This window comes from Aphelocoma coerulescens, chromosome 6, assembly GCF_041296385.1.
Source record: "Aphelocoma coerulescens isolate FSJ_1873_10779 chromosome 6, UR_Acoe_1.0, whole genome shotgun sequence".
Lineage (NCBI taxonomy): Eukaryota > Metazoa > Chordata > Aves > Passeriformes > Corvidae > Aphelocoma > Aphelocoma coerulescens.
The window spans coordinates 19978633-20004449 of record NC_091020.1 but is presented as its reverse complement, the minus strand read 5'-3'; the positions used below and the strand labels follow the sequence as shown (position 1 = coordinate 20004449).

The following is a 25817-nucleotide window of genomic DNA, read 5'->3' as shown; positions in this document are numbered from 1 at the left end:
ATTTCTAGCTTTGTGTACACTTCAAATACTATTTTGGTTTGGTTTTGAGTAGGATGTAAGATACTGTTTTGTTCTTATGAGCCCCCATATGGACTGGTTAATTACAGAATCATCTCACTACATGACAGGTGACATCGTGAAAGTGGTGTGAGTTGAAATCCCCTTAACACTGACATAATCAAACTGAGATGACACTACAAATACCAGGTCTCCAGATCTCTAGAACCTGGATTAATTAACTAGTTTTTGCCTCAGGTGTAAAGGTTCTATAATGTATAGAGAGGTAATACTCGATTAACTAAAGTACTTATTTTCTGAGTGCGAAAGAATGAGTAAGAACTTAGAACTGAAGATACAGTAAAGTACAAAGAAGTTTTGGGAGATTTGCAGAACTATATACAGAAATATATACTGAAAAAATTATTAACATATCATTAGTACATAAACAAACATACCTCTTTGTTTACAGACTGATCCATTTTATCTTTTCCTTCTTCAGGTAAAGGTACTTCTGCCAAAGACTGAAGATTTTCATGCTTAATCTGCTGTTTCATATCCTTTATAAAGTCATCTTTCTCTGCCAGCTGTTTCCTTAGATCTTCTATGTCAGTTTCCTTATCCTAATAAACATAGCGAAAATTGCCACAAATTTCAGTGCTGTCAAAAGAAAGTAATATATATCACGAGCATCATTGTGATTACTTGGTCATATCAGTTTTATAACTGCAGGCTAAACCAGCCAGGTATCCAATACAAAGGCAATAATTTAATGCCTCTATGTAAAGTGAAGTAAAGTCTTTTAAGAGTCTGAGGAAACCTAACACAAGACCTTCTATTTTACTATACTTATTTAGAATTCTAAGTTCACCTTCCATTTGCCCATGAAGCTCTTGGTGCAGTGAAAAAGACAACAAATGGGAGAGTTGTTTCAGATATCCAGTCCAAATTCACAATCAGTGTGTTTACTTGCACTACTAAATATTTTCAAATTCCTATTACTATTAAAAATTCAGTTTCAAACAAACATAAAGCTTTTCTTTTTAAATTAGCTGCAAATGGTTTCAATATGACAGTGTTTAAGAACTAAAAACAGAGGCAGAATACAAAGAGCAACTACAGTATTTTGCAGAATTAACGAGTAACAAAAAACCCCCAAAAAATCACACAGAAAGAATAAAGAGAATTGACCTTTTCTGAAGCCATTAGTGCAGCCTGTTTCAGCTCTTCTATTTCTTTATCTTTTTGTATGATGCTAGAGGCCAAAGTCTTGAGCTGTACTTCCAAAGCTTCTACTAGTTCATCTCTTTCTTCACGCCACTTCTGAAGATTGCTGTCCTTCTCTACCAGCTGTGCAGCAAGTCTTTCCTAAATATTGAAAAAGGTAAGTTAGAATAGAACACCACTTCTAGGCAGTATCTGAACTCTTCTGCTAGTTTTGTTTTGCAGTTAGCACTATTTTATGGCTTTAGTCAGCCTAAGAGCCTATGCAGCTCTTATAAAGCTCACATAGAACTAGTTTCAGTACAAATATGCAAGAGTAAGCCATGTTGCAATTAGAAAATCTGTATTTATATTCTTTGTGAAGAGAATTTTCTTTTAGAGAACTGCAGCTCCTATTTGCTCACTTGAAGATTTTATTAATAACAATTCTCAGGCAAGAAAAGTCACAGATAAAGTAAAAGTAGTTGTAAGCTCCTAAAATCCTCCTGTACTGATTGCAGGTCCATAAAGGCATTGCTACCTACTTCTAGATGCAAATGCAGTTTTAGATTGCAGAGGTTCATATAATAATTTCATTTGATAAAAAAATTACAACCTTGATGGAGTCCAGTAAGCAAGCAAGGTGTCTTAGTCAATAACTATCAGTCTCCCCAGTGCTAGCACATATTACCACAGCATACTGACCAAGTATTTTCCAATATAAGTTTTCTTTGCTTTTAAGGAGCAATTCATTAAAGTGTAGGTTATTTATTGGTGTTTTACACACAAAAGGAAATCTGAAGACTTCATAGAGAGGTGGTAGTGACGGGACAGGAAGGAACAGGCATGTTAAGCTCCATTATGTACAAAGTTTTTTCATTTTATGATCCTCCTATTCTTCCTTTTCGTATTGAGAACATCTCATTTGGGCTTTGCCCTGTGAGAAAGTCAGGGAACTGACGAAGGCCAGCTACTCTCAAGTGCCCCCACTGTTCAACACTCGACATGTTATTTACTCTGTACTGAAGACACCACAGGACCCTGCTGAGACAAAGTCACTTACAATTTCTGCTTGTTGCTTTACATGATGTTCTCTATCCTCCACAAACTTTCTCATTTCCCTATTGCGATGGTTCTCAGCTTCTTTTACTTGATTTATGAGTCCCATTTTTTCCTCAAGCCACTTTTTTCTATCAGTTTGATACTTTGCCTCATTTTCCTAATTTGATGAAACCAGAAACAAAATTGTAAGCAGAGAGAGAAAAAAAAAGACTTAAAATTCAGAATACCACTGAATGGATTAATTTCAGAAACATAACAGAAGCAGTAGCATAGTTTTACTCTAGCATACTCCAAGATAAAAGTATTATACTCTCATTTGTTCTTCTATATTGAAAAAAATTATCAATTTTCAGCATTTCTTATTCAGATTGACACATCTTCATGGAACAGAGTTTTTTTTTTCCTCAAAGCATTCTGAGTAAATCACAGATACTATAAAAGTTACACCAAAAGTAATGGTCAAGAGACACTTCTACCTTACAAATCCCCAATCTTTTATGCTACCTTAAAGGTCATGTTAGAAAACCAACCTCTGCTTCAAGACTGAAAGTGAGTACAGTTCAATGCAGTACAGTTTGAATGGTAGGCAGAGATAGCATGTACCTACAAATGCCACTCTAATCCACAGCAATTTTGTCTCCTTTTCTATCACAATCAAACCTGTTGTCAGACATTCTACAATATAAGGCAGCAAGCACCTGTAAAGTTGCTTAGAAAATAAGTCTACTTTCCATTGCAAGGAGAGTTAGAGGAAAGTCCTCAGCATAACAGGAAGGGCTTACAGGTTATGCAGCAAGCACAAGATCTTGAGAGAGTCTGGTTTAGCAACTGACAGGAAAGATCTCTGGAACTGATATCAGGAGTTGGATTAAGACAACTAAGAGGAGACCAGCTACAGAAGCACTGTGCATAGCAGTAGCAAAACGTAGGGCAGGGTGCACTCCATTATGGGGCATCAGTGATGCCGCATGACAAGATTCTTCAGAGGAGCTTTCCTTTACCAGCGTAATAACTTGCCATATCATGCCCTAGGCTCTTGAAGACAATGATCCCCAAACAATTTAGACTCCTAAATGGGAGTTATGGCCTTAGATTTAAGTATGAATTATATCATGTTTTACCTTCAGCTCTTTTTGCAGTTTTATTAATTCCTCATTTTCATTTATGGTTTTCTCCTCATTTTTGCTCATCTTTTGCTGCCAGTCACTATTGCACTGGTTATTCAGCTCTCTATATTTCTGTTTCCATGCTTCCAGTTCTAGTCAGAACACAAAATGAGATCGCATAATGTATAATTTTAAACACGTATTTAAACATGTTCACATCCTTCTACTAAAGTTGCTTGGGTTTATCAGCTATGATCACAGACAACAGAAGCCTTTTAGGAAATTGCTATTTGTTACGTAAAACTAATGCCTAAATAACAATTGACAAGTAAAACCAGAAATGTAAAGCAACTATCACAAAACACATTCAAAACAATTTTGCTTCCCTACTCCCTTTCCATGGAGAGATTACCCAAAACTAATCTGTTGGTCTCTTCTAATTTGGCTTCAAGCACTTGATCTTGTTCAGCCTGAGTCTGTTCTTGTTCTTCTAATGTCATCCGCATATCTGCAATTATTTTTTCCTTTGCACACAGATCTGAAAATTTGAAAACAAATTCACAGATGAGCCTCCTAGTTGCCACCATTTGCTCCCAAAGTGCTTTAATTACAAGTCATTTCTCCATTCCCTGAGATCAAAAATTCTATTACAAGGAAATAGAGCATCTGTACTGAACTATCCACATCCCAAATTCTTAAGAGATTCTATTCTCACCAACTTAGATGTGTGTTTTGGTGTTAAATGTCAGACTCTGGCTTGTATGCCTATGAGAAACTAACTACTGCTCAACTGCTAAATGTTTATTAAATCTGCAGAAACATCATGCCAGCACGCGCAATATTGTGCTAGTTCATGCTTTTGTTAAAATGGGCAACTAAAATAGCAAGTAAACCCCACTATTTAATAAGTTAACACTAAAACTTTATCCGAGGCTTATGTTTCTTAATCTGAGACTGTTTCTTTGCTTACAAATATATCTAATAATAATTCAATAAAAATTACTTTCTGACTGTGAGATTTTAATGTCCAGGTTGGAGTGTCTTGGTACTCTAAACATACAAGACTCTCCAAATTTGTTATTGGCATGATCACTCATTATGTTGTCATTGCACACACACAAAAAAATTGGAATGATAATGGTTCTTTCTGACCTTTATGTGTTTTCTCGTATTGTTTGGAGATTTCTTCCAGCTTTTCTTTATTCAACTGCTCCTAAATATCACATTGAAAGCAAATTAAAGAAGTTAAAACATGCTGAAAGGAACAAATACCTATGCTAGAAATTAATAGCTTTTCATTTAGAACTTAATAAATAATGAATAAAGTATTTGAGACAAATGGTCCCAATGAATAAGTTCTTCATCTAGTATAAAGTAGCATTCCAGCTGTTTAAAAAAATAAAAAGAGACATTACTACTAATGTATCTAAGTGTCCCTAATCAGAAACTCTGCAGGTATTAAGTACTTATTACTAGACAGATTGTCAAATTGTTTTAAATAATGTCCTGATTGAGAATTTCTTTAAACATTTTTCATTCATCTGTTAAAACTAATTTCAGGTGGCTACTCTTATTTTTACCCCAGCTTCTGTAAGCTTTCTCCAGCTGCTTGGAAAACTTGCCTCGTTAGTAGATTAGTTAGAAAATTAAGAGCAGGTAAAATTTTAGAAAACAAAATACCTTTTTAAGTTGCAGGATTGTGCGCTGTTTGAACTCTAATTCTTCACTAAACTGCTTTTTAATTTTCTCAAGTTCATTAACTTGTTTTCTCAGGGATTTCTCCTCAGTTTGCATTGTACACACCTGCAAAAAGACAGCAAGCAAAACCTATATTTAGTTATAAGCCTTTTACAATCTCTGTAAGTTACCTAGATAACCAACTACTTTAATCAGAGTCAAATTTTTGCAAGCATCTTCACTAAATTTGTGGGGCTGGTAGTGCACAAGCAAAGATACTCTAAATGTATCACTCAAAATAGCCTTACTATGAGTCTCTTTTAACATCCATAGATTGAGATTTGTGAAAACAGGTTTCACTAACAGAAGTCCAAAGTTGCACAAAAACATTTTGCCTATGGTTACCAACCTCTTTTTGTACTTGCTTAATTTGTTTCTTGGCATCAGAAAACTTCTCTTTCAAATCTGTGTATTCTTCCTCTTTCCTCTGCAAATGTTTTTTCAAACTTTGAACCAGGGCAGAGCTCTCAGAAAGATCTTTACGTAGCCTTGGGTTAGAAATTAAGAGACATAGATAAAATTAGTCTTATATATTAACTCAGGCTCTTTGCTGGTTTTATTTGCAAACAGAACCTCAGCTCTATCAGATCAGTGACAAGCCTTATAATTTCATGTTTAGATTTCCATTTCTTATTATATGAGCTTGAAGAAACAAACTGCTCAGATTCACTTCTGAACACTCAATTTTTTTAAATATTATCTTTTAAGCACAGTAGAGCAACCATTTTTGTCATTAGGTGACCTTACAAATTAGAAAAACCCAAGGTTAATATCAAATAAGTTTAAAGTTGATAACTACATCCCAGTTCTTGTAAGTATCAAGATAAATAAAAAGAAAAATGGAAAAAAACAATAACATTGTAATAACTCCTGCCATCACAAGTTCTGCAAAGTAAACAATAAGTTTGATGGGTTTATTTTTAAGTGATCACATTTATTTCAAAAAGTTTCTAGGAAGACATATTGGACTTTTAAACTAACTAAAGGAAGGTTTTTTAGGTCCTATAATTGGCAATACAATACAAGGCCTCACAAAAAGAAATCCTTTCAAAGTCTCACCAGCACAGGGTTGGGGATCATCAGACCCTCATGCCAGATTGTCCTTTGGAGCATGTGCAGTTTGGCACTAAAGAAACCATAGCCAGGAGAAGGGCTACATAGCATCTTAAAGCTATTTTTACATAATTGCAATATAGCAAATATAATCTCTCAGATACATGTAATCTCCTATTTCTTAGAGATTTAAAAAGTAGAGGGTGCTAGGGAAAGTTCTACCCTCTACACTGATACCTTAGGTTTTAACTTTTATATTTTTTAAATCCTCTACTGCCTAGTGTGCAACTCTGGCAACTCTGAAGTTTCTTGTGGGCTGTTAGCTGCTGTTTTCTCATGCTGGTTAGAAATAACAAGCCTCTCTAGGCTTCTACCTCAAGGACAGCAGGCCCCAAAATGTGTAAACTAAATGCCTCTGAAGGGGGGGGGCAACTTGGGGTAATTAAATCATGAACTGAGGCTATAATTGGAGAATTAACCCTGAGATGCAAATGGACCAAACTTATAAAAGGGTGAAGAACCCGTGACCCATTGTCCATCTTGGGTGTAGCCTTTTGACTGCCCAGGGTGTACCTTTGAAGGCCCTTCAAACAAATACCTCCTTTTATTCTCTTACTCTTGTCTAGTCTCTGTGTTTTTAGGGGGCCATCTCAGGCATCAACACCCATTATTCCTTTGAGTCTTACAGTAGAATAGCTATTACCAAAACCACCTATTTATCATCTGCTCCCCCCCCTTCCTTCCTTTCCTTTCCTTTTACCATTCAGTCCTTTCCAAAGAAAACATATCCTACTTTTATACACATTACAGGATATAACTTTATACTACATAATTTCTTTCAGAAAGTATCTGCAACAAAACTATTAGAAATCCCCAAATAATTAATTTCAATGTATGCTCCTATTTCCCTGCACAATAGTTCCACAGGATTTAGATGTCTATTTTTGAAAGAATATACAAACATGTGAGGAAAACATAGCCAGCAGAATATGCAAATATAAAATTCAAGTAGTGTATTCAAACTTCTCAAAGAAGCAGTTTAGTTAATCAAGTTTATAAACATGCAAATGTGTTATGTCAAAATAAACTGATGTTGACATAAGGGAGTTTTAACTTAATTTTATTCTCAAAGGGTTAGGCGTAATCTCATTATTTACTTACAGTTCTGTAGACTGTACTTGCTCATACTCATTTTTCTCCTTTTCCTGAAGAACATGTTTCATGGTCTCCAAACTGCTCATCAACTGCACAACTTCATCCTTCAGATTTTCTTCTCGATTATTGAGTTCTTTCAGTTTTTTGTCTAAACTGGTACATTTCTCTTGCAAAGCTACTGTATTACTTTCTAGATTTAAAATAGTAGATTCTTTTTCTCTTAGTTTTTCTTCTAATTCTCTCATGCTGTCATCTTTTGCCCTAAAAGCCTCCAACAGGCATTCAAGATCTCTTATTTTTCCCTCGTAGCTGGTAACTTTCTCCTGAAACTGTGCAATTACTCTCTGATCTTCTGCAGCCTTGTTTTCAAAATCCTGGGTTTTCTTCCGGATTTGCTCTTGTAATTGATTCATAAGATCTTTTTCCTTTACAGAATGATGATCTTGATTTGTAATCTCATTTAATTTTATTTTTAGTTGATTATTGTACTTCTCACTATCATAAAGTCTCTTCTCTAAGTCTTCAACTTGTTGAAGTAGTTGTTGAATCTGATGACTTTTTTGTGAGCAAGCCTTAATCATAATTTTGCATTCTTCCCAAATACTTTCAATACTGTGGTGAAAGGAGCTCTCCTGTCTCAGATCTGCTGTAGAAGCAGTTTGGAACTGCATGGATAGAGGACTCATTTGAGCTGTTTGTGATTCATCTTTTTGAGGGTCTAAGGAATCCTTTAGGTTAACTGAATCTATATCCACAGCAGAAGATTCTGAGTGACATTTATACAATTCATCTACCTGGGACTGCATTGTTTTAATTTGCGACACTTTATCAATTATATTTTGTTTAGCGCCTCTTACATCGTTATTTAGCTGAATAATCTTCTCTTCTTGTTCCTTATTTATGGTTTTCTGTTTGTCCAATTCAGAAACAGTCTCCTGATATTCAGCTCGACATTGTTGAAGTTCTCCACTTAAACCAACAGCCCTTTCTTCAGAAGCAGAGAGCTCGAGATGCAAGCTTGCTATCTGCTGATTTAACTCTTCTTTTTCCTTTTTTTCTCTTTGGCATTGTTCTTCAAGTGCAGCCATCTGACCTTCTAAAGTTTCTGCTTTTTCCTTCAGTGCTAGTATTTCCATGTAGGTCTCAGAATTATTAGCTCTCTTTAGATCAAGAGAGTAATTTTCCCAATTCTCCCTCTTATCTCCTAGAAACAAAACCAAAATAACATCAAGAACAAATAAATCCCCATATAGGTGAGGCTAATTAAAATCAAGTCACTAACAACATCAAATTGTAATTGCTGTGTAGAAAATTAGCACCACCTAAAAGCCAGACTCTTAGAGCATTTTAGAACCTGGAAGTTGTTATAAATCTCTGAGATGTTTTATATGCAATAAAGTGCCTCTTGGACTTCTAGGCATAACTTGCAGAAAGAGGTGTCCAGAAGACTTAAAAAAAATTTGCTACAGTTCTATTCCAACCTTCTCTTCTGCCCCACTAGCAGAAAAATCTAGCTAATTTTACTAGTATTTGCAATGCCTATGAGCTAGATAACATTCACAGTGATATCCAGTTTCCACCTCCACTGACTCAACAATCTCTTTAAATAGAGCCAGCAATTACCCATCCTGCATTTAGGGAAGCAATGGTGTCATATGCTTTTCTGAGAAGTTTTATGCACACTATATCACCTTACTTTAAAAACAAAGCTAAAAATCCAGCACAAGTTTTTTTTTGGCTTTGTGTTTGAAACCTTCCTTTCTTATGTATTCAATAGGTTTCCAAACGAGATAGAAGGATAACTATTAATGCCCACACCTAATACGTTGCAGGTAAAGTTCTCCAAAAGATTTACAACATATCATCCCAATCCAAAATTTCCATATTTTATTAAGACTATTTTAACAAAGTAATGAGCCATTCTAACTAAAACCACATGTATTTCATCACTTTCAAAACTGACTCCAGCTGTATTTCACACAAGTGTTTAAGAATCCAGTTGTGTTCCTTTAGTAACATTTTACTATTAAATCAAGCCTGACTACCTCTAAGGATTAGGCCATCACAGCTATGCACTACAGGAAGGTGCTATGGATTCTTGTGAGTACTGCACCTACAGTAAGGTAGAGTTAGTTAGGCAACCATCTCACTTTGGGACCATTGAGCACCTGCATACTGCATGGAAATATCCTCTGAACAGAGCCAACAAGTTGTATAGTCACTAAATTTGAGTCGCTAACAAAAGGCCATTCTGAAACATTAGCAATAGCAATTTGGTTTTTGAATAATCAAAGCCAACAGGACACTTTGCTCCTGCTTGCCCATAGTTTTCCTATGTTAATAGGATACATCAAGGGCTTCTGCTAGCTCAGCCACAACAGCAGCTTTACTGTAGCATATAAGGTCATATTTTTAAATCCTACAAGATTAAAAATTTTGATTTGGAAATGGTTTTCTTTGAAAGCCCAGTTGTGTAATCCTAAGAAAACAGATCAGACAAAATATTACATATTCCTCTCCCTGGACTGGAGTTTTGCAAACTTCACTAAAAGGGAGAGGTCCTGAGGCGTCTTAACACATGGTTTGCCAAAGTCACTAGTCTTGGCTTCAAATGACACTTACTTCAAGCTGTACAAACAACAGAAATGCCCTACTGGATCCCACAGCATCAGCTGACCTAGACTAATATTTTTATCTCCTTTTGCTACTGCTGGCAGGCCCAGCCATTTTCCATGGACTTTTCTTGACACTGAAGAATTGAGACTATACTGCTTCTTAACTCTTTCAGTCTCTATACATGAACCTGTTGGCTGTTACCTCGTCTGAGAATTACCTGCCTCTCCCCACCTTCTAGGGCAGCAAACATTAGAGGTTCAGTACCTTCTGCATGAAGTGCTTTGTTAATGGAATCCTAGAAGATCTTGAGTTCAAACAGACCTTCAATGATCATCAAGAGCAGGGCTGCTCTCCAGCCTCTCACTCCCCAGTCTGTACTTAGAGCCAGGATTACCCTGTCCCAGGTGCAGAATAAGGCACTTGTCTTTGTTAACTTCGTAGGGTTGGTGATTGCCCAGCTCTAGATCCCTCTGCAGGGCCTCCCTGCTTTCAAGGGAGTCAACAGCTATCACTGGCAAACTTAAGATAGCTTTGGGTCCTGCATCCAAGTTGTTTATGAAGATGTTGAAGAGAACTGGGCTCATTATGGAGCTCTGGGGAGCCCCACTAGTGCCTGATGTTACCCCATTGATTAGAACTCTTTGCTCCATAAACTTAAGACTGATGTACTACTGTGAGTGCTCCCTTGTTCTTTCACTGCACAATGTAATAAATCACAGTCCAACATTCAGTTTATTCACTGTATCCTCATTTTTCTGTGAATATGTGAATTTGACAATTCTCCTTTTACAGAAAGGAAAGGCCTTTCACCTTCCTTTTGCATATGCTTTCCATAGTTCTATGGGCCCTGAGGTCAAGCTAGAGGCAGACAGCTCTTACAAATACCATTTTGCACAAGTCCCATATAGCCCACTTATTAACAGACTTTATTCATCTGATAAGTTGACAGATAAAGCAAGAAACGCAAAAAGACTGAAAGTGCAAGCATGAGAGCTATACAAAATATGCCATTTGTGGACTTAAGCTTTCCACTTGAATGGAAGTAAAATTCATTTTCCTCCTTTACCAGCCCCACCAGAGCTGGTGTGTTCACAACATGCACACAGAATGAAATATCAGGGTTCACAGCACTTACTATTACTGATTATTCAGTAAGTCATTGACACCTTTGATGCTTGCTTAGGCAATTTGCAAAAACTTGAGCAGGAGTTGCTACTTTCTCAGAAGTCCAGCAACAGAAAATTTAGTACAACAACAACTGTTAAGAAATTGCCTGAAAACTACAGCTGGGTATGCAGGTATATACACAGATAAGAAAAAGCATCAGAAAGGAAAGAGTCTAAAAACTAACTTTTATTTAAAGCATTTAGGAGTAAACGATATAGGGCCCTCTGCAAAAGAGATTACATTTACAGAACAGTTATTTCCTTTTACAGTGTAACAGAGCAGATTTCCTCCTCAGAGCATAATGTTTATGCTTCCCAGCTTTTTGCTTCTGTTCTGGAATAGTAATCAAACTTTTTTTGAAGGCCCGCTGTTGAGTGATGGTAGAAAATGTACCTTTCTTTGTAGGTGGCTCTTCTTCTGCAGTAGGCTTATTTTCCAAGCAACGTTTTCTTCCCACTTCCAATACAGTTTCCACACAATCCTTGAATTGGCTGCTTTCAATCACTTCCTTAGAGTTCTTTTCTGCTAATTTTCTCTTAATGGTAGTCAAAGTGTTCTCCTGTGTTAAAATAAGATCAATTGCTTAGAAGCTGTGCAAATTGAGCACTTGGAAGGCTTAGTATCTCTTTATTTACAAATATTTTTACAAAACTTTATGGGTAAGGTGCACAGGGGTTGTCAGAGGAAAAAAGTCAGTGACAGATAAGTTAGTTACACCAAGAGCTGGTGCACCTTCAGATATGAAGAAACACAATACTTTGCATTGTACAGGAATCAGAGCAAGAGACTAGAGACCTACAAAATGCAAGACTCACATTAAGAGGAGTTAGTTTACCATCTGAAAACCAGTGTCAAAAGAGTTGATGTAATTCCCAATTTGTTAAAAGCGCACACAGACAATTCTACAAATGTATCCCTTTCTGATCATGGTTGATAGAGTTGGGAGCTTTAACAGCCTTCAGAAAAGCCAAAAATCATTTTTGTCATGACACATTTGATGCGATTTGAAAGCCTAGTCAGTTCTGCCATACATACTTCATATATCTATTTGACTAAGAAAAAAAGTTGTTTACTTGCAAGATGACGCAAGTGGCAAGCCACGTGGTTGTCAAGGACCAGTGATTCATCTATAATTACTTCATTAAAAAAACCACAATAGACTATAGAATAGAGTTGAGATTTGTGGTCATGTTTAACATTTAATGCCACACAGCCTCATAGAAATACTGGACAGTTAAAGCCTTGCTCTTGGAAGGAGCAGTAATAGTAAGTCATCACAACTCCACTCACTCTTGGAGCATTCTTGCTATTGACAAGTTAAGCAGCTGTTGGGCAGAGAGAGAGAGAGCACAAGATTAAGTATGGCCAAAGCTTTGAGTTTACAGTGTAAGAGAAATGGATCAGAGTACTGACTAAGTTTCATTTAAAATGTTCTCAAAACTACTTCAGGTTACTGGACACCAGGCTCAAAAAAAAAAAAAAAAAATATCCCAAAAAACCTCTAATAGCACGTTTTGATTTTTTTTTACCTGTATACATTTAGCCAAGCTAGTCTTCTGTCATTCAGCAGACACCACTAGACTAGATAACTCCAGTGTTATTAATCACATCAAAAGCAGAAATACCTATGTCATACCTTCTTAATTCAAACTCTGCTCAATACATTCATATTAACACTCTTCCCTTGGAAGTGTGCAAGCATGTTGGTAGTGGGTGGAATACACTCTTTTTTCCCCCCTCCAATTTAGAAAATTATTGTCTTTTTTACATTCTTAGATTCTAACTTCAACTACAATTGACCCATTGTTGCAACAAAACCTCCTTTTCCTCTTCTTTCATTCAGGCAAAAAATAGAGACAGTGATGAACTTCCTCTATTCCCACTGTTTAACTCTTCAAAGTTTGAGGTGGTCTTATTCTATTTAATGGCTCTTCAGAGTCTCACCAGGAGTCCTCCAATAACAACTTCAGATCACTGCTTCTGAAAGTCCCAGTATTTACACACACCCCGAAAACATTTTACTTTGGCTTTAGTTTCAATTCCAACTGACCTGCTATCATTTCAACAGCAATTATTTAAAGAAAACTCCAATTTTCCAAAGTGGCATCCACTATAAAGACATAGTAAGGTTTTTTTGTATAAATACCATAGAGATGCTTAAGACTTACATAGTCTTTTATGATTTCTTCTGAACGTGTTACCTGACCTTGTAGTCTCATAATAGTTTCATCTTTTTGCTTCACAATGTCAATTAGTTCTTGAATCCTTTCATTTTGTATATTCATTTTCTTGAAAAAGAGAAAAAAAAAGTAGTTCAGTGTTAAATTGAACTCTACCGTGCTTTTAGAAGCAAGATCAGTTAAACTATGCTTGATATAAAAAAAAGCTAGAAGCATAGTATAATAGCATTTTAAGTTATTGGAAATTAGAATTAAAGCAAGTAATTTTGCACAAGTCTTTTTTGAGAAAGTTACCTCAGTTGCTTCTTTAAGCTGCTCAGCAGACTCATCCAATTTAATCCTCTGTGTTTCAAAGCCTGTAACAGGAAAAAAGCCTACATCACATAATCAGCCATCACAGTTTACTCAGTAACCCATTTCTTTGTGTCTTCTGGTACTTCAGTAGTTTCTGAATACATTTATTTTCAAGTTGACTTCTGCTTATAGGACGTTTCAAAAGTTGTTTATGACTTCTGAACTGGACAATCGGGACTTGCAACCCACACAAAATACAGATTGTATCACAAGACCTCTGCTGAGATCACTATGAGGTACTGCTACTTTTCCCTCCATCAAAGTTCCACATGATGTCTGAAAACATGGCATCAGCAAAACATAGAGAAGTACAGGGATTACAATACAACAAGGAAATCAGTAACTTTCATGTTTTACCCCACAATTCCTAAGTCTGCAATTGACAATTTTAAGTTTCATCTCAAAAATGCACTAAGGCCTGTAGAATTGTTTAACATACACAAAACAATAGATTACCACTATTATACATATGATTTGGTTACATAATCCTGCTCAACTAGATTATTATTCCTGTTTTACAGTACTCAGTCATTTCTTTTTTGTGTCCTTCACATCACACTTAGACCCAGCTTACCTTTGGTTTTCTTTTCCAGCTCTTCCTTGGTCTCAACTAGTTCTGCAGTTATTTTTGCCAGCTGTTTTTCAAGACAACCTATAGTTTCCTGTGGGTCCTCTAGGGACACAATGTACTGGTGTGCTGCTTCTGCCTGATTTTTGATATCAGTGATATCATTTTGCAGAGAATCAATAACACCCTCAAAATCAATGTAGGCACCTGTGTTTGTGCTGTTTTCTTCATTCTGAAAGATAATTTATATTCATTTAGAAGTGGCAAATAATTACACAAAAGCCACTATTTCTACAGAAAATATGGAAGATCACTAGGAGTTCAAATATATAAGCACAGTTACTTCTGACTTTAAAACCATCTTGTGGTTTCATATGCATTGATTGCCAGGTTCTGCCTACATTCACACACTGGTCTCCAGTACCAAGAGCTACTTTATTTTTATAGCAGTTAATGACCCACCATTACATTCCCCTTTATATCTCCACATCCATCCAAGTTTACTATAAAAGTTAGCATATTTTAAACCAATGAGAATATTGAATGAACAGAGCATGCAAACAGTTTTAGAAGGAATACATCTGGAATTTTCATATAACAGGAAAAGTTTGTGAGGTCAAATAAATCTGCAGTAACTTATAACTAAATTATACCCAAAAGACTGACTTTATATCTTCCCTCTGTTTTTTTAAAAACAAAGGGTTTCAAAGTCTCAAGACTTTGAAACTCAAGAGTCAAGGTATGGCTTAAGTGGATAAGTAATTCTCATTGCTTCAGTTGTAGCAACTACTGTCCTAAGAGAGAAGTCTCTGTGACTACTCCAGCACAGTCCATATATGGGGCCTAAGCAGTCAGCCTCAAAGATTTTAAATAGGCACTAAATGCAATGGGTTTTATATAACAAAAAATGATTTTCCCACCAATTTCTTTGTATAGAACAATTGTCTCTTTGTGCTGGAGAAATGCAGAAAACCCCAAAAATTCCTGAATCCCAAGGCTCAGCAACCTCATCTATTAAAGAAGATAAATATATCTTTGCTGATGACACAGCTACAGTGTGTGCAATTCCTTGAAATCATCCTTCTAACTCTTGAGAAATACCATGACCATAACAGGTAGTTAGTAAAAGGCACATTTGGGGCAGACAGATAAAAATACCAGAGGTCCAGCTTGCTCACTGCAAGGCCGATCTTGTAATTTACTTTTTTCATCTGCATTTTTAGTATAACTATTGACAAGCTCCTTGAAGATTTCCAGGCGTTTCTCAGAATTTTCTTCAAGCTGTGCTCGTTCGTGAGAAAGGCACTCTCTAGAGTAGAAAAAAATAAGTCAACTAAAAGCTAGCTATGAGAGGCCACAAAGTTATTAGCACAGTTACGTACAAAGATGCTTTCTTCTTTATTTTGGCACAACAAAACAATGCTGCTACCCTAAACCAGAAGTATATTTCACACACGCAGGAAGAACAAGAGGGAAACAAATACACAGATTATGGATAGCACTTAACAACAAGCATTTTTTCTAAGCTGCTTGAGACAGAGTATGTTTGGAGTATCACTAAAACAAAAGGGAACCAAAGAATTTGCACATCATTCTTTCTACAGACAACTTATCAAAGCAGCTCTTCCCTTAGAAAGAGTTCTACAGGAAGAAACACTGCTTACAGATTATACACACACATTCCTACTCATCCCACAGAAAAATCAAAGCCTCTTCTACAGAGCATTTTTCTTGAGCTCATAATCCAAACAGAAACCAGCACATTAGCTGATGCAGTAGAAGATCAGATCTAAGATTGTGGTCTCTTACAACCAAGAGATTTAATAAATAAGTAAATTTACTTTCACTTTCTTAACAAGTAACTTTAAAACCACTTAAAGACAGCTTACTTGAAATCAATTTCCCGCTCGGCAAAATATTGGGTAAATTCTTGTATCACTTCTTCACGAATTTTTATTTCCAGCAGTAACTTATTTTTCTTTTCAGTAATAAGTTTGCTCCTCAGGTCTTGTACCAGACTCACCAGCATCTAGAATTACAATCAGTATTATGCTTTTCATAAAGAAATACTTTCCCACAAGTGAGATTTTTCCCATTCCTCTAACACTACAACACTTTACTCTGCAGCTGGCAAAAGTTTTTCCATTTCTTTTATTAGCTTATTCATAAACAGGAGGATTTATGAGTAGATTGAACTACCTGTTTGGTACTAACACAGCAATTTAGGTTTGCACAGAGTGGGTATTTCCAAAGAACACCAAGTTTATCACAAAAATTCTTGAAGTTATCTTTAAAGACAGGCTTAAGATCCACAGAATTTGGCCTTTTTTTCCAGATTTTTTCCAGATACCTTTTCGGGTATTAATGAAACCTCCACAAAACGGTTTCTAATCCTCTGTTCCCTACTCCTTGTCTTCTGCACAAGTGACTAAAATTGCTGTTTCTTAAAGAACAGTGTCCAGAGTTTTCTTGTGCATAAAATAACAAAGGAAGAATGTTTTGTGTTGGTAAAAAACAGGTAATATTTCCTGTGTATTGACCAGAGGATACCAAAAGAAGAGAAAGCCAATGCTGCAATTCTTACTGCTCAGTTTGCACTTCGACACATTTCATAGTTTTCCCACAATAAGCACCAAGTTATAAGTAATCCCACTTATAGTTTTAAACACTGGATTTAGGTAGAATAAGGTGGTGAGGAGGGGAAGAAAAAAAAAAGAAAGGGTGAGATGGAAGAAACCAGAACACATTGCTTCAAGATTCCATGCTATACTAATTCTTAAAATAGCCCTGGCACATACCATATATTTTTCTTTCGCAATAACAACTTCATTTCCTTCATTTTCCTGCACTGCTTCTTCTCTTGGCACACTGGGCTGCTCCTCCATCTCATCATCATCATCTTCAAACACATCTTCCAAGGTTCTGTCCCATAGGATAGTACCTCTTTTCCTTGGGATTGGCATTCTAGTGACATTAAGCAATGATGATTCTCCTGCCAATTTCTGGCCAAATGACTGATCTTGGGGAAGAATAGATGTGTCCATAACTAAAACCTACCCAAAAAATCAAAACCAGAAAGTTGTTATTTTTTAAAGCTCCATTGGCACTTTGAAGACCTGCTGCACTCTCCTATAGGTCTTCTGAGCAGAGCCCTCTCCCAGCTCATCCTCTGTTCAGAGTCACTACTTAGACCAGTTTCCAGCTAGAGTACAAAGTTGTCACTTTATAGCCTAACCCTTCTTTTGAGCCCAGGAACACCAAGTTTCACTAGCTGGATAACCTACAAGAGGCAGCAACAGACTGTCCATTTCCTGTAGTCTGAGTTTCCAATTGCATTACATGAATGCCATCCTACCAAATCTATTTAACAGCTCTATAACCCCTATGGTCTGCTCCTTCTGGTATTGTTCTTAACCTGTCCAAAGGTATGGACTTAACTGTCAACAAAAATTTTCCATGACTTCCATTAAAGCTACAGCACTGATGTTCCACACTTTTATCTTCCAACTTTGCCAAAGATACATCACTGCACTTAGTCCTACTAACTCTGCTTCCACCTTCCCACTGAGGCCCCTGTGAACATAAAGATGATCTTTCACACTCTCTGGTGCTCATTTTAACATTTCAGGTGAGCAATATTTCAAGTTAAGAAAGCAGTAGTATATGGGGCAGCTAGAAGTGAGAGCATGCTGTACCTGCAGAAGAAATTTACCTAAATCTCAGGGGAATTCTCCCAAATATAATAAGTTTCTTATTAGGCTGGATGTTTCCTAGGAATTACAAATTTTCAGTACATGCTTCCACCCCCACACTGCAAAGGGAAAAAAATGTCCCAATAAAGCCTTTTTAAAAGCTCTAGGAGATAAAGCTCAACCAGTGTAATTAGAAATATGATTGCAACATGAGACCAAAAAATCCAGTAATTAAGTAAAAGTGAGAGAACCTGCTCTTTAAAGCAAATCAAAGTTACTGCTCAACAAGACAGACTATAACACACTTACTTTTTGTGCAATGGCTGAGAACTTTAGCACATTGAGTGTTTCCTCATATGCTGAAGCACATTTGCTTATGTTTACTATCATGTACACCTTCCCCTTTCCACTGAAGAATCCTTGAAGGAAATGAGTTAACTTACTTTCCCGAAAGGGTATGTGCTGTTGCAGCCTTTAAAAGACAAAAGAACAGATGATCAGAAGTTTAGTAAATTCCAGTCAATTAAGAGCTATCCTGCCTGAAGACTTGAAAATTTCACTCTTACTATGACACTAGTGGCAAGGGTGTTCTAAATTTAAATTTATTCCAAAGTTTCTTTGATAAGCCAAGCTCAGAACAAGTAAGTTTTAAAATTGCTAACATCTACCATAGCATGTTTAAAGGATGTTATAATTTAAATTATTTAATTGAAAAACAAAACAAGTTTAAAGATAACTTTGGTACATCAACAAGACTACGGTATAGACTTCAGTAATCTATACATTTCCTCTGCCAAAAATTTAAGTGTTACTATAGTACATTTTAAACAATAGCTTTTAAATATTGTAGGAAATACCCAAAAAACACAACCAGTTGGCAATTCATAAAAGGACTTACTTTGACTGTTGACAGTTCTTGAGTGCATTAATACACTTGCCTAGAGTCAGGAGAGAGGTATTTATATTTCCACTCTCTTTCAATCTGTCACCCTCATTGCGGGTCTTGGTATATCTTTCAGAACCAGCAAGATCACACAATGACAATCTGAAAGCACACAAGGAAAAAATCACCATATTTACCTTAAATATTTAGCTTAAAGATGCACAAGTTACCCACTTTTAAAAATGATCACGTTTCCTCATCCTTATGAAGTTTGCTTCCCTAATCAAATTTCCCACTAAATATTTCCTGCTAAATATTTGCCCAACATACTTCCTATTTCACCCCATCCATCTCTTCATCCTCTTCCTTCTGGGGACTTGCATGAGTTCAGGAGTAAAGATGTCTGGCAGAACTTTGTGCTGAACAGAGGTGACAAGATAGAATAGCATTGCAACCTGATGGCTTGAGGGAGAGGGCCAAGTACTGTACAAGGGTAGACGTGGGGAGCCGCCATACATGCAGGATGCTCTGCCAGTGAGTGCTGGGTGCAGTACCAATACATCAACATGGAAGATAAATCACAACTGCATCACAAAAGACTGTTCTGAACTTACTCATTGACTCGGGTCACCCTTGGTGTTCCTGAATCTTCAATTTTTAGTACTTTAACTGTGAATATGCTGTGACTAAAAAGAGAAATTGAAATAATCAGAAAAGTGATAAGGTAGACCAGTACTTTCAAAACAATTTTAGCCTCCACAACATCTGTTCAAAATGTTGTTGGATTTGTCAACATATCTAAGCATATACAATCATATACAAACTTTTAAAGAGATGTTTATGTAGCACATATGTATTTTTCTTTTTTCTCAGATATTTAGATGGCATGAAGTTAAGTGCTTTGTATAGTATTTGATAAAATACTGTGAGCTTTAGTACACGTTCATCTTAGTGAAAGATTGAATCCCTTTGGCATCAAGCATTGTATCACATACTGCTAAAGGACACCAAAACCGAAACCTAGAAATCCAGACCTTGTTAAAGCCTCTTCCCTTCCTAAAAACCACAAGCCATGTTTTAGTTTCTCCTTCCTCCCACACACCATCCTATACCCAATGCTATTCAAAATGTTTCTTACCTTCTGCTGGAGCAATTATTTAGCTTTGTGCTTGCAATACTCTGGTGTTTCAAGCCCAGTTTTAGAAGTCTAAAAGCTTCTTTAGAGTCACAAATCTGGACCCACTGCAGATCTTCAGGAAGAACAAATATGATAATTTTTTAGATAACATTACCAAAATAAGTATTATGGGGATAATGTATGCACAGCAAGGACACTACATTTAGGCATAGAAGCATTTTACTACACCTGCTTCAGACAGAAGTTATATGATGACAAATCATAAAAATGCTTCCTCTCATAGGAAAGGAAGGGCAAGTACATCACATCATTTCATCATTCTATTACCACATTAAGTATGTGCCATTCAAATTAAGTGAGCAACCTTAGCCTGAGGACAGACAAGTCAAAAAAGTAAGGTCTAATATGAGAAGAAAGCCCTATAGTCACATTCAGCAAGGCAGAACTGTCTGAACAGCTTCTTTATTTTATACCTCAGTCAGGTGGGGAGGGAAAGGGAGGAAGTCATATGGTTATCTTTCAGGGCCATCAACTTAACTGAAAAAGATGAGAAGAATTTTGTCTGCAATATGATGACTATATATCTGAAGTCTGCTTCTCTACAGAAAATACTGAAAAAAGCCCAGAAACAAAAATCTAAAAAACTGTTGAGCCAATTATAAATGCAGTTAAGAACTACTGGCCTCTTTTTTAAGAAAATGGAAAAAAAGCAAACCACTAAAAAGTTTGTCAATTGTTTCCAATATTTTTTCCATTTCAAAGAAATATCTAGGGACACAATGGCAGTGGAGTGCAGAGGCTTTTAACAGTTACAGTCAAGAGTAAAGACAAAACAGTATTAAAGGTATAGATACTTCTATTGTATGTAGATTGTAATAATTATTATTTTGAGTTTTCTAATCTAAACATCATTACAGGTAGACCAACTTCTCAAACTACATTTGGCAATTTGCAATGTGTTCTATTTACCTTTTAGAAAAGAACATCCCTTGATGTCTTGAGCAAGGCGCAGTGTTTTCCTTTTCTTGTCATTTGATATAGGAATCAGTAGATCATAAAAACATTCATTGTAAATCTCGAAAAATGAAACCCAAACAGAAAACTTGATGTAATTTCTTGCAGTTGTGATAGATTGTTCCGAGTCTTCTGAGATATCTTCCAAATCTGCCAAGTAAAAAAATATTACAAGTCACTATAGACCTAGGAAAGTAAGTGTCATTAAAAAATTAATAGGTAAAAATTTATACTACAGCAACCTTCTAAAGAAACACTTAATCCATTCAAAAATCCATTGACATTCCCATCCCCTTTCTTAAATATCTGGAAGTCACATACTTAATTTATATATTTGCAAGAGACGCCTACTCTACTGCTTCCTTTTCTGCTTTTAAATCCTATCGAACACATACAGCTTGGTTAAAATTAGCCAAGTCTCTTCAATATCTTTAGAAGACAAACTGACAAGACACTTCATTTTGACTTTTTAAAGCAGACTTAATATTTAGGTAGTTTTTTAAATGCTGGAATTAAGTTAATGTAATTACATATAGGTACTCTAAAAGCCTGTCAGGGTACTACTTTTCTTTGCTATAACTTCAGCTCATCTAACGTGTGTTCAGGTGTTCTTCTAACCATTTTATCCCTGGGTTTTCTGCCCAAATTATTTGCTTGCTATCCAATTCACAGGCATATAAAATTGAAAAATAGTCATTCTATTAACATAGGCTGGAAGTCAGTTATTGACCTTAAGAAAGCTTCTTTGGCAGCTTTAATTGCAAGCCTTTTATATAAAACATACCCTTAGAATCCATAGGTGCTTTGTTGTTGGTGTTAATCTGGTGGTCTACCTACAAAAAGAAAACAGACTTTAAAACATGCTTAAGAGAACTAACATGAAATAAAAAACAGGTATGGTTTGGTTCAGGTGTTTTTTAGTGTTTTTTCAAGAGTAGATCTCATAATAAATTTTTCAAATAAAAATTCTAGGTATTAGGCTATACACACATAAAACACCCACCAAAACCACACTTGCAGTAGATGCAAACTTTGCCAGCAAATTTGTAGGTTTAAGTGTTGTTCTTATAAACAGTTTCAGAAACTAGAAGGTGCATTCAAACACATATGAAAAGTTTTTCTGAAGCCCCTTCTGAAGGCTGACAGAGCTGGATTTAACTCACGCCTGTGCTTTGGAAGTCACAGTGTTTTGCTGCCACCTACCTTCCACACTAGAGCCCAGTAAACTAACAGATAAAAATCAAGGCAACAGATACATCCATTCCTTTCAACACTAGCATACCACAAGGGAAATGCTAAATTCTTTTTGTTAAAAACAATTTAAAAAACCAACAGAACAAAAATCAAAATAGTACCTTTCTAGTTCCAAATCCTAATGTATGCTCGGCTTTATTTTACATTTTTCCACTCATTTCAGAATTAAGACACTAAGAAAAAGGTATGGTTATACTAAGCAAAAATCCCCCATAAATGTAATTGGACTAAACAGCTTTTAGGAGTTGACTCAAATTCTAAACTGGAGTGTCTCTCTGGACTGCTCAACAGTGAGCTGTAAGAAAAAAGTCCAGCAGAAACCATGTTTTATTCAAACCTTTAAGTCCACTAGCTCTGTAGCTCTGCTGTTTCAAACACTTTCACTTCCTTTAAGGATATTTGTCCAACTGAAAGGGCAGCAACCTCAAAACTACTAATTTTTTGCAAGTATCCTGAAAGACAGTAGGTTCTTCAAAGGATCAGACCTAATACCATCCCCACAAACAGAGAGGGGACTATTTACATTCAGTTCTTATTAACCACCAGTAAACCCAAAGGATAAATTATCAGGTGCCCAAGCCACAGGAAAAAGGAAAAAAAGCTTAGAGTTTACATGCCCATGAAGTATTCAGCCACAAGACAAAAATCCCCAGGAGAACAGGGTTCATCAGATCTACTGCTCACTTTACTGCTAACATGAACAGTTGGCTGTCAGCAAATAGGCCCATCCATGGTTAAATACAGCCAGTCTCTTCCCACTGAAAATTAAGAACATGAAGCCATCTAAAGATGCATGTACTCATGAATATAGAAAGAAGTGCTCCTCTACCTCTTTTATTAGACGAAGTAGTGAATTTTTAATAGCAGTTTCTTCTCTCATTTGGTTTTCAGTCAGCTTTATATAATCTCTACACCGATACGGTTTGAGATCCATTGCTGTGTACAGCTTTCCTTGAATACTTTTAAACAGCATATCCATAGTCCTTGGCAGAATACCAACATCATCTTCTGTCCCTGAAAGGACATACAAAAGAAAAATCCAACTATTATATGGTACACAGATAAATGAGGACAGAAAGCTAATATAAATCTCAAGGCATACATGAGGAGTTTGGAGACAACTTACAGCATGGAGTTTTCTTTGTATTCTCAAGGTAAAAAAATATTACAGTTTTGAAAAGTATTTGGCTTTCAGGAACAGTTCATGCTCTATATCAACAATGGGTATAACATAAAACAAAAACTGCTGGAGTATTTTGCATAACCTTAGCCTTAAGGGAAAACAAATAAAAACTCCACGACCAACAGACATTTGATAAAGATTTGCAATTTTTCAACTGTATTTCATAAGCTGCCTTCACTCTTTCAAGGAAGTAATCTTGAAATAAAACACATGAATAATCTCTTAGCTGCAGTCCTGTACTAATTCCACAGAATCTCCAAAACAGTTTCTAGAAGCCTTGCAAAGACTCATTCCTTTACCTGCCCCAGACCCTTTTCTCTGAACATACTAGTTTTGTACTTAAAAGACAAGGAGTCAAATAAAAGCCTCAGTGTACACTTGATCTTTCTAAATCCAAATGCAAGTTTAAAAAGGGCTCACTTACATTTGATTTCTAAACCAGAGAAAAGGGAAGAGTGGAAGAGAAACTACTGTCCTGTCTCAGGCTGATAATTTCTCCTGCTTTTGAGACAGGTGGACATTAAATAGTTACAGCCCTAGCTGTGTCACCTAAATCAGACTTTATATAAAATTTGGTTGGCACTCAGACCCCTAGCTAGTAGCCAAATACCACATTAAATTCAGGTACTCTTGCATTACATTTGTTTCTCCTCATCTTCTCTCTAATAACTTTTTGTATGCTGCAATGCCAGCTGTAATTCAACCTAATATGAACAAAGGAACAGTCACCAGTGAATGAGGAAAAGCCCTGAAAACCTGCTTCATCCTTCACTTAGGTCCTTTGCCACTGACTGGATACAGGCTCCAATGTTCAAGTGCAATAACAGAAGAGTAAATCATGGCACCCAGTAAGCAACATTCTGCCCTGCCAATTTTTATCAAAGTCCTAAAAATACAATACCATGAAAAAGCTTCTAGTCTAAAAAGATGTCAATCAAAAATTCTTGAAACCCCACACAATATACCCCAAACTAGTCAAGCACAGGGGACTGTACACGTGAGGAATTGTTGGGGTTTTTGTTACTTACCTTTATTTATTAGGACAGAAAAAAACATCCTATTATTGCTCCAGACAAATGATAACAAAGTACTGGCAGTTAGCTATAATCTGGCTAACAGAGGACTGCTTAGAAAATAATGTCACTTCAATAAAGATCAGTTTCATGTGACACAACTCATTGTCCTTCTACTATTTTTTGTATAAAATAAGTTGTATGGCATCCAGATCTGCCATTTCTTTATAGGAGAAACTGTTTCCATTTGAATCAAATCACCTCGTTTGTTAAAATGCTTCGAAAAATAACTGAAGAATGACATCTTCTGACCAGAAAGGATATGGAGATTTAACAGAACAGAAATCGTGCACCAGGAGACAAGGCTTCCTAAGATATTATTATGCTTGGGAACTCAAGCCAAGACAGAAATACATGCAAATAACCAAATATGTTTCAAAATATTTATTCCCTGCCTATAATAATTGAAACACCCAAATATTTCTTATTTGTGCATATAACCTTTATAATAATAATAAAACTCAAGAAAACGATAGTCTGGTATAGAGTGACATACACTTTTCAAATCCTGTTCCATAGAACATGTATTTTTTCAAACTCCCCCTTATCCCTAGCATACTAGATACTTGGAGAAAAATAGAAAGATCACAAGTACCTGGCTGAAATTATAGAGCCTTACAAAGTAATATGACTATTTGTTTATGCTAACTCTGGTAGTGACTCCATCTGTTGGCAGTTAAATTTGATATAGCAGGAGACTTTCAAAGAGCCTAAGTACTATTCAAGAGAAGCAAATGTATAGAGACCACAATTTAAATGCAGGAAAAAGTCACAATGTTTCTGCTAGAAGTAAGCCTTGCTTTAATAAAAAGAAAAAAAAAAAAAGTGCTTTCAAGAACTCATTTCTACTCATACCTTGGAAAGTGTAAGTTTTCCCAGCATTTGTAACACCATATGTAAAGACAAGACGATTATATCCATCCAGGAAATCTTGCACTGGTTGCTTCATGGTACCTTCAAAAAATTCTTCTTGGGTTGTTTCAGGTCCAAACACCTGAGTATTACCAAGAAATATTTCTACTTTGAGCAATTATTAAGAGACTTTTAAAGAATCTTTTAAATTCTGTTTGTTTATAATCTTAAAGACTATAAAGTTAAAAAACATTATTGAATACCAAGCAAACTATGTAAGTTAAAACAATCTGTACCAGAAAAAAATAAAAAAGCTTTTAAAGACAACTCATTTACTTGTGAAAAAGTAAACTTCTGTAACATCTGTCCTGCAGTTTTTTCACTTAGTCGACTCAAATAGTGTTGAGGGGGCTTCAGTACGATATTTGTTGAGTCTTCAAGTGAAACACAGTCCTATTAAAAGGAAACAAGCAATGCAGGCATGAAGAGATTATAAAAAAGCTCAGCTTACAGGGAAAACAAACAAAAAA

General features: G+C 36.0%; 1 protein-coding gene across 3 annotated transcripts in view; it reads right to left on the bottom strand.

Annotated features, from left to right (window-relative positions):
• Positions 1-25817, bottom strand: part of KIF20B (kinesin family member 20B) — a 34619-nt gene that overhangs the window by 5589 nt on the left and 3213 nt on the right. For 2 of the 3 annotated variants that reach the window (XM_069019642.1, XM_069019643.1), the window contains 25 exons: positions 25624-25740; positions 25291-25429; positions 23009-23193; positions 21710-21758; positions 20881-21075; positions 19912-20023; positions 19388-19459; positions 18789-18935; positions 18200-18362; positions 16997-17251; positions 16088-16227; positions 15357-15507; positions 14205-14430; positions 13571-13632; positions 13265-13384; positions 11490-11655; positions 7320-8517; positions 5455-5593; positions 5049-5171; positions 4521-4581; positions 3781-3906; positions 3384-3520; positions 2264-2419; positions 1189-1365; positions 456-620 (listed from right to left, as the gene is read on the bottom strand). In XM_069019642.1, the coding sequence (XP_068875743.1) occupies positions 456-620; positions 1189-1365; positions 2264-2419; positions 3384-3520; positions 3781-3906; positions 4521-4581; positions 5049-5171; positions 5455-5593; positions 7320-8517; positions 11490-11655; positions 13265-13384; positions 13571-13632; positions 14205-14430; positions 15357-15507; positions 16088-16227; positions 16997-17251; positions 18200-18362; positions 18789-18935; positions 19388-19459; positions 19912-20023; positions 20881-21075; positions 21710-21758; positions 23009-23193; positions 25291-25429; positions 25624-25740 (4581 nt within the window). The remainder of the gene's footprint in view (positions 1-455; positions 621-1188; positions 1366-2263; positions 2420-3383; positions 3521-3780; positions 3907-4520; positions 4582-5048; positions 5172-5454; positions 5594-7319; positions 8518-11489; positions 11656-13264; positions 13385-13570; positions 13633-14204; positions 14431-15356; positions 15508-16087; positions 16228-16996; positions 17252-18199; positions 18363-18788; positions 18936-19387; positions 19460-19911; positions 20024-20880; positions 21076-21709; positions 21759-23008; positions 23194-25290; positions 25430-25623; positions 25741-25817) is intronic. The other variant, XM_069019644.1, reaches the window with a different exon arrangement.